This window comes from Carex rostrata, chromosome 8 (genome assembly GCF_964058835.1).
Source record: "Carex rostrata chromosome 8, lpCarRost1.2, whole genome shotgun sequence".
NCBI lineage: Eukaryota > Viridiplantae > Streptophyta > Magnoliopsida > Poales > Cyperaceae > Carex > Carex rostrata.
In genome coordinates this window covers 3,994,124-4,002,833 of record NC_135925.1, presented here as the reverse complement: position 1 = coordinate 4,002,833, position 8,710 = coordinate 3,994,124, and the positions used below count along the sequence as shown (strand labels likewise).

The 8,710-nt window shown below is 35.4% G+C and overlaps 1 protein-coding gene, 1 long non-coding RNA gene and 1 other non-coding gene across 3 annotated transcripts; 1 reads left to right on the top strand and 2 right to left on the bottom strand.

The window, feature by feature from the left end:
• On the bottom strand, positions 1 to 85 carry TRNAM-CAU (transfer RNA methionine (anticodon CAU)). The gene is given in 2 exon segments: positions 1 to 36; positions 48 to 85. It is a non-coding gene; the product is annotated as a tRNA-Met (tRNA).
• Positions 86 to 884: 799 nt separating this feature from the next.
• LOC144558805 (ubiquitin carboxyl-terminal hydrolase 21-like) lies at positions 885 to 6,974 on the bottom strand. The gene is made up of 9 exons (XM_078307683.1): positions 6,721 to 6,974; positions 6,170 to 6,247; positions 5,964 to 6,081; positions 5,007 to 5,123; positions 4,259 to 4,434; positions 3,314 to 3,655; positions 2,633 to 2,752; positions 1,600 to 1,948; positions 885 to 1,313 (listed from the first exon to the last, which is right to left on the bottom strand). Exons 1-9 carry the CDS (start codon positions 6,754 to 6,756, stop codon positions 1,024 to 1,026), a joined length of 1,626 nt encoding a protein of 541 aa, XP_078163809.1. The 5' UTR covers positions 6,757 to 6,974; the 3' UTR covers positions 885 to 1,023.
• Positions 1,197 to 3,195, top strand: LOC144558806 (uncharacterized). The gene is made up of 2 exons (XR_013512996.1): positions 1,197 to 1,374; positions 1,715 to 3,195. It is a non-coding gene; the product is annotated as an uncharacterized LOC144558806 (long non-coding RNA).
• Positions 6,975 to 8,710: the final 1,736 nt, after the last annotated feature.

Below are 8,710 nucleotides of genomic sequence, written 5' to 3'. Positions count from 1 at the left end.
TGGGGTGAGAGAGGCTCGAACTCTCGACCTCAGGATTACTCAGAAGCTATGAGACCTACGCGCTAGCCAACTGCGCCACCACCCCTTTGTGATTATTTTTATCAATTTAAATTATAATTATAAAATTAAAGCTAAAGGAAGTTTGCTTCAGTCCAGAATAGTTAGCTTTAGTCATACAAGCGTCCACGTCTTAATGTAGATTTTTAAACTTTAATTTTAAATGGAATCCATCACTTGGCTGTTATTTAGTGAAGCGATTAGTGTCTTGGTATCAGATAATTTGAAGAAAAGATCAAATATATAAGAGTGCGAATTTGCTAGCTCTCATATTGTTTCTCGGATGTATTAATTGAAAACTACGGAAGCTAATTTAAATATTTGATATATGCGCGAATAATTCAAGGACAGATGATTTATATGTTTATCATGTGTTTGTCGCTCAGTGAAACCAATTATTAAGATATTATATGCAAACCTCATTACTGCGGTCAATAGTCACGTACAGTGCAATTCTCATCTGCTAAATTGAGGGAATTGTAATAGCTAGCCTTAGCCACATCTTTCAAAAGAGTTGTGTTTAAAAATTCAAACTATAACAGGCGCTTGGTTCATTCAACAGATAAAAATGCTATGAATGGCATTTATAGGGGTTAAAGCACAGTCGTTTAATCAAAGTAGAAAGAAATTAATCGCATGCATACCCTTTTTAAATGAAATATCATCACATACAAGTACTCTTAAACAAAAAAAAAATCACATACAAATACTATCTCACGTTCCTCAAAATATGAATAAACCCACATATACACTAATTTTTCTAAACACACCCACTACCCGTCCGGCCATCTCTCTCTAATGCATGCGACAAGGGTAAATTTATAGGGGTTAAAGCATTATGTCTCATGCTTTCTAGGGATATACACTATGACTCCTCTTGCAGGGTTTCATGTCGACATTTGCAGGGGCATACATACAACTAATCCATACAAAATGGCTTTAAAAGAGAAGTATTCCTAACTAGAATCAAACAATTCGGTGCCTCTTGGGAGCCGGAGCTTCATGACCAGGGGGAAGGAACTGGAGGAGTCCAATCCTTCTCTTGCTGTTTGCCATCAGGCTCAGTGACCTCTTCACACTCTTATCTACTACTTTTTCTATAGGCTTTGCATGATTAGCTGGATGAGAGAGATTAACTTGAGGGGACAGAGAGGCACTTTCTTTCTCTAATTTCTCTTCAATTCTTCTGCTTGGCTTTTTCCCCCTTACTGTTCCCATCATGGCTTGTGGTACAAATTGTGCTTCCTCTTTGTCCTCTGCAAAGCAGACACTCCAAAATTAACAATTGCCTAAACATATTTCAGTGGTGTTAATTAGGTCTGCAACCAGTATTTTATGGCCCAAAATTCAGTACTTTTTCAATCTGTGCCTCAATTGGTTATTTAAAACAAGATTTATCCTTTCAAATGTAACCAATGTTAGTACCATGTTAGTTTGACACACCAGTCGGGATCAGTGCTACTTTGACCAGCACCTCATATCCATGAGTTTATATATTAGCCAGTGTAGTACCATGTTAGTTTGAAAGTTGTTACTGCTTACCAGGCAGGTCTTCTATATCAAACAGTCCAGCCAGATTATTATTAATAACGGATTGAGGTGGTGTAAGGGGCCTCGGCACATCAGATTCATCGCTCATTTTCTGTTTCACATGCAGAATAGGAGTTGGCTTATTGCCAACTGGGCTGAGCCCCTCGTCGGAGGGAGAAGGTTGGTCCTGGCCAATGCTCTGGAGCACCGAAACCGGAGACCCGTCAGAGGTATCACCTACTAGGCTCAGTGAATCTGTTTCTTTAATCAAGGTAGAGAACCATGGTGAAGTTCCTTTCTTCACGTAGAAGAGGATGTAAGCTGTTTGTTGTAATGCGTCAGACTCAGAAATAGAGGTAACCTGTTATCACAAAAATATGTAAGATTCAAAAGAGAGACAGAGGCTTTGGCTTTTGGAGGCTTTTTATGGCAAAATAAAAGCAAAGAGGTTTTTTTACATAGTATCATTATGTTCCCATGACCTTTTAAAATTTAAACAGGAAAAATGCCATTTTTAAAATAACGACAGATAGTTTCATAAAATAACCATTTGCCTCTGCGATCAAAGGGCTTTAGCATAGAGGTGGTGATTGGTGAGTTTATGGTTCAGGTTCGGGTAGTTTTGGTTCTCAGGTCATTTGGGTTTGGCTTCAACCTGTACCTAAGCATAAGAAACTGTTTATTTCAATATACATCTTACAAAACAATGATCAAGGTCACAGGTGTCGAGAAATGAGATGGAAAAGGAGGAAGAAACAGAATTAGGAGGGAAGGGATCTAATTTAGAAAAGGAATCCATTCTTATCTGCTCTTTTCACAAAGTCTAAATAGGTTAAAAGTCTGATAAGGATGACAAACGGGACAGTCAGCTCTTCAAAAAAATTTAACCCGCAGTTTATTCTGTTACTTGTACCTTTCTCTTCCTCTTTTGCAAACATAACACATCATGGGCGTTTATGGAAGTGCTAGGAAAACCATGTATTCTTTTGCAAAAGAAAAAGAAAGAACCAGTAACTTTTGTTTTAGAAAAATAATATGGACTTGCCTGGGAGTCATCAAAATGGTGCCACGATGTGGGAGAAGAACGGATATTGCACACGTAATGACCATAGTAGAACGAACCTCTGTGCTCCACTATACCATATAGTTCATATATCACTTCCTCCTGTCATTCAAACAGAAAAGGAGTACTATATAAGCCCATCCTTCTCCATGCCCAATAAAAGAACAATGTATAATAAAATAAACAAAAATAAATTAAACCAAATACCATAGACCTACATGATCCTTATCAAGATATTATCTGGGGTCAGATTAGCGATCAAAACAAACAAGAATGCACTATCTTATACTACCAACTATTTCCTTTCTCTCTCTCATCACGAGAAATGAAAAAAAAAAGCAAGAACAAACATGTTCCATGAAATTCAAGTACCTGGCCATCTTTCCATAATGGCATTATCTGACTCAACTGAATACAAGCTACCATGAAAAATAATGGTATAGGGCAAGCTTTATATTTAGCTCTGCAAAACCTCAAAAAACAGGGGACCCCTCGAGTTTTGTTATTTATCTTCTTCTCTAGGGAGACTTGAATATGAGACAAAACAATATGTCTCATGCTTCAGTGCATCATCCATAATATTTCTCATTTTACAAGCATACCATGAAATTTTGAGGTTTTGTACAGCAACAGATGAAGTTTAGGAAAAAAAAAACAACTTACATCATCACTGCTACTTAGGAAGGGCTTCAAATCAAACTCGACAGGGTACTGCACAAACTTGTCAATTTTCTCAAGCGACACGCCATCACTCTTAAACCTCTTGAGGTGCAGTGCTAGCACCTGCGGTGGTTCATGTAACTTAAGCTGCTTCTCCATATTTGGCACCTGGTTCTTGCACCCTTCACATGTGAACTTGACATCAGGATCCTCCATGGCCTCCACTTGTGTGAATGAGCATAGTGCATCAGGGAGGGTATTAACCGAGTCACTGTTGATTTCAAGGCTTAGGTCAAGGAATGGCTCGAAGGTGTCTGAGCAGTGGCCACACTCGCCACATCTTAGCTGAAAGGTGGTGCCACTTAGATTAGAAACAGAAACAATTGTACCATAGTTCAAATGCAAGGTTGTACATTTAGATGTCAGTTCTCATAGTCAGGGACCTCAGGGTTACAACAATTTTGTACTAAGGATTAAAGAGCAAGATTTATGTACTAGTCAGCTTTGTTTGCTATATTGGCTTGAGCACTTATTTCGCCCCTTTTGTTTGTTATTTCTTTTTCTTTTTTTTATTAATTTTAATTCCTATTACATAATGTAGGATAAATTGAGATTACACAGTTACAGCATGATTCAGGCAAAAATGTTAAAATTGAGCCTTAACTGCATGATTTCAGTTTAAAAAAAAGGCTTTGTTGGCTAAATTGATGCTAAAGCGTATCCGGGCTAGATGAATCTCAATTGAGATTTGAAGGTACATGGATACTTAATTTGAGATAAATTACAGCTCCAGTGCGTGTCTGAGGGTCAGTTAGAGAAACTTAATTCAAGTAATTTGCACAATTATAGTTTATTGGCCTAAATTTTTTAGGATAACTACAGCTTGATTGAATTAAAAAATTGATTTACGGTTGTTGAAAAATTATCTATAAGATTGGGTTTAAGTACCTGACTCCTTAGGCGGCCTCCAAACACCTGTTTGACAATGCTCTTTCCGTCAATGGAGGGTTTATTATTTCCCATAAATTCAAGATTTAGAGAACTGCTATCTAAATTATCCAAGAAACAGCGTAGAAATTCATGTGCATCAGCTTGTTCTCCCGGCACAAAGTCAGATGATAATTCTATCAAACCCTAGTTAAGGATTCACACTTACACCAGCAATAAAAGAACCCAAAAACTTTTAGAAACAAATATTATACTGGAATTTTTGTCTATCTTTGCTCATTCGCAGGCAACCTGATGTATTTACCTCAATAATAACAAATCCATAATTACCTAGGAAAACCTGCAGAATTCACATATATCCCTGTAAAACGAGAAATATCATTAATATTTTTTCTTCCTTATTTTTAAGGGTGTACTCCAGAAATTAAAAAGTAACGGAGGGAAGTGGAGGGGAGCTACCCTCCAAATTGGGGATAGAGATTGGAGGGGAAGGTGCCCATTTTTGTGCCTTAGTTCCTCCCCTTGGCTCCCCTCCAAAATTTTAATTACTGAAGTAAACTTGCTTGGGAAACCTAGTCACCCCTCCCCTTCCCTCCCATCCCAAATTCACATGGTTTCCTTCTTGGAACATGATGAAAGGATATTATGGGTACTTCAGATGTACTTCAAGTGCACATAAGATACTGTTTAGGTTATATGTTATCATATTACAAACAAGTCCTACAATTAATAATAAATGAAAGGATACTGCTTAGGTTGTCTTTAAATTTTTCAGGCCAAAGTATAGAGCCAGAGCCTCTAATTGATTTCTCTATATGCTCTTTGAATGCACAGAAAGAACAGAATCCTTCATCACCATCATCCTCTGCACAAGGATATAAATTCAGAAATTGAAAAGGGTTACATACAATGTTATCCCATGAAATAGCCCAACAAAAAGCAAAAGCAATACACATAAAAGTGTACATACAAGGATCGACTTCTTGCATTTCTTATAATTATTGCTTAGTTTTGGGTAATAATATTATATCTGCTCTGAACCAAAGTATATTATATCCACAAAATGCAAATAATCAAATATAATGTCCTTGTCAAGTCAGATACTGTTAAAAGTTAACTATGTGGATATGAATACAGATAATATCACTAGACTTTTGGAAGCAAGCAAGAAAATGCACATGGAATTTATCATTATGTCAGGAACACATACAGGTTTTGATTTATGTGCATGAATATATTTTAAAGTTTTAGTGGCAATAATTTCATTACTAAACCATAATTGATAGTTCAATACATAATATGACCTTGTGTTTTATTCTTATATTATTGTTCAATAACCTTTTGCTGCTAAGTTTCTGTATGCAAATTGTAAGTTCTTGAGGCTTACTTGTCCTATTACTCATCTTTAGTAGTATCTATCTGTAACATTGAAACCATACTTGTCTATGACTCCATCCATACTGCTGTTATGATATTATCACATAAAGAGTAAATTACACAACGGATTATAAAGTATCACTCATGTACCATTTTGGTAATTGGGTGATACTTTCAACAAGTAGGCTTCAATCACTATCCTCCAATTTCACCCTGACCTCAGTACAGAAAGGTATATCTAACAAGTAGGCGCTCCTTAGATAGAAACAGTTCTTTTAATTTTGAAAGGAAAAAATTTCCAAAAGCCAAAAAAATTCAGCACACTTACGGCATGGGTGGGAATGTTTGGCCAAACAAATCTTCTCTGCAAGTGGTACGGTATGGGTTATACATTGAAGCACTGCATTCAGAAAACAAGTATTTCCCAAATTTTGAAGAGCAGCACCCTTCACATATGAAAAGATAATTCATTAAATTTCCCAAATTAAAGAAGATTTATTTCCATTGAAGTTTGCCATAAAACAATGTTCTTACCACTCTACTAGGTTTATAATGTCGAGAGAAGAATGAGAAGCTGTTGCATCTTTTACTGACTCTCTGGTCTAACTCATCCTGGTAAGTATAAGACAGAGAAGCCAGGACATAATTATACAAGAAAGAAAAACAAAACAAAAAGAACTGTAGCCCTGGTACAATATAGTAACAGTAACAAGATAGTACCAAGAGTTCCAATACTATGAAACAAAAAAAAAAATCAAGGCTGCATGAACTATAAGTAACTTTTTAGTATACATCAACCAAGGTGTTAGAATATTTTTTTAAAATCAAGACCGTACAAAACTTCGATAGGAAAATTTTAGCATATTAAAGGGACTTGCAGATCAGAAATCAATTAACCGCACAGATATGAATTAACCAAAATTATTGATAAGTGCCTAAAAAGACGGCCAAAATTGATGAAGTGTAAAAAAAAAAAATTCTCCGGAACTGTCACCGATCCATTGGTTAAACTTCTAATGGATCCCTAAATAAAACAAAAACTAACAATTCTCTTAAATTAATTCAAGAAAATAGTAATTGCTTACTGATGGGGTGACAGAGGGAAGAAGCAACTCCTCCATTGAAGATCCGAGATTTTTCTAGGGTTTTAAAACTGGAGACCTTTTTTTCGCGGTTAATAATGGGAAACTGGGAAGAAATTAGGTCGGTTTTCGACTATGAAATGGCGAAAGCGGTTTTAATCTTCCGCGAAGGAAGCAAATTTGGGGAAGAGAAGTTGGGAGGGAAATTTCATGGATTTTGAAAAAATGGAGATCGCGCCATAGAATTTCGCTATTTGGTATGGAATAAGCGGGTTTCCTTCCCCCCCAATTTTTTGGTCGGAGATCTTTTCAGTTAGCCCTTGGTGTTTCTTTATACTTGTTTCGGACCCAAGAAAAGCAACAAGACAACATGTGATTTTGGCGATTCGGTCCTTGTATCTTTATATATTATTTGTAACCAATTATTTTTTGGTAAATATTTTAACAGAGTAGTTTTAGCTTCATGCAGCGCACGTGCTTTAGAATTAAAGCAGTACTTCATATGGTTATTGCGCTGCATGAAGCCAGAACTACTACGTTAAAATCATGACCCCTATTTTTGTTGCTTACCAATTTAGAGTCCTTATTAATGATTGTTTCGTATTTATATAATTTCTATATATAAATATAGTGTTCTAGAATGAAGAAAACTAAAGTTTTTGCATATAGAAAGGGGCCTAATACAGACCCATTTCTCTTAATAAACTCAAAACCAAACTCTCCGGTATAATATTTTATATTTCTGTATTAAATTGTTTTTGTATTTAAGATACATTATTTTTAACTTGAGGAGGGATTCAATTACATCATTTTTTGGTGACACCGGATTACACTCTATGTTTATAAAGTCCAAACAGTTGATCCAAACCGTTCAACTTGATGGATATGTTAAAATGTGCTTGCAAATCAAATTTTATACTTTTCTGATTTTTTTACTATTTATTAAGATAGGTACAAAAATTCAACAGTATGAATATAGCGATTTTGTTAAATACTTAATAAATAGTAAAAAAATTCTAAAAAATGTAAAATTTGATCTGCAAGCAGATTTTAACATATTCATTATGTTGAACGGTTTAGATCGACTATTTGGAATTTGAATACTTTAAAAATGGAGAGTGTAATTCAGTGTCATCAAAAAAGGGTGTAATTGGATCCTCCTCTTTTAACTTTTCCAATCATAATTAATATCAACCTATAAAAGGGATCAAATGCGTTCATTTTTTGTGCCTCCACCTTGCATCTATTTTTAAAACGTTAATAACTCAAAATTTAAATCATAGACTTCAAAATAAAACCATTAGATGTGATTCATGTTATTTTATCTATGTGCTCAAAAAAATTATCATATTTCGATTTTCTTTTTATGTGAATTAATTAGTTGAAAAATTAACATTAATACATCTAGAAATACTTTAACACATATTCTTGAAATTATTATTCTATTTTTACTACCTCTATAAATGAATTTCGAGTTTATTAATTTTCATGGCTATTTTAAAGTACCTAATTCTTTAATTAGATTAAAATATGTAAGTTTGGCATGGTACCTGCTTGTAAAATATATGACTGTATAGTAATAAAAATAAAAAAATAAAAAAGTTTCGCGCTGAATATTCGTAATTAAAATAAAAATATCCAACTAAAAATAACTTGAGGATACAATCTTTACTTCTTTAGTAAGTGCAGACCGGCTCTTATCTGTTCACGGGCACTGGGCACAGCTATTTCGTGGGCCATGGTCCATGGGACGCTTATGCTCCTGTTGTTGCTTTATATTTAGAGAGAATGGAAACAGAGCGGATCATGGTGTCACACCGAACAAAACAATCCGACTGCGTGGAAAGAATTCGGTGGAAAAATTCGGTGTTTCCTGAGATGCGCGGAGAAGGGTTTGCGCCTTACCCAGTTCGGCGATCACAGTTTTCCGAGAAATCCGGACCGGGCGTTTTCAATGGATCTACATTCGCGTTTTGCTTTGGCACATCCGGAT

What these genes read in the sequence shown, in the direction of transcription:
- LOC144558805 (XM_078307683.1), bottom strand. Translation starts at nt 6,756, where the DNA reads ATGGAGGAGTTGCTTCTTCCCTCTGTCACCCCATCA. An exon ending in ATTATAAACCTAGTAGAGTG is followed by an intron (nt 6,082 to 6,169) that starts GTAAGAACATTG and finishes TCATATGTGAAG; the next exon opens with GGTGCTGCTCTTCAAAATTT. An exon ending in ACCATTTTGATGACTCCCAG is followed by an intron (nt 1,949 to 2,632) that starts GCAAGTCCATAT and finishes TTGTGATAACAG; the next exon opens with GTTACCTCTATTTCTGAGTC.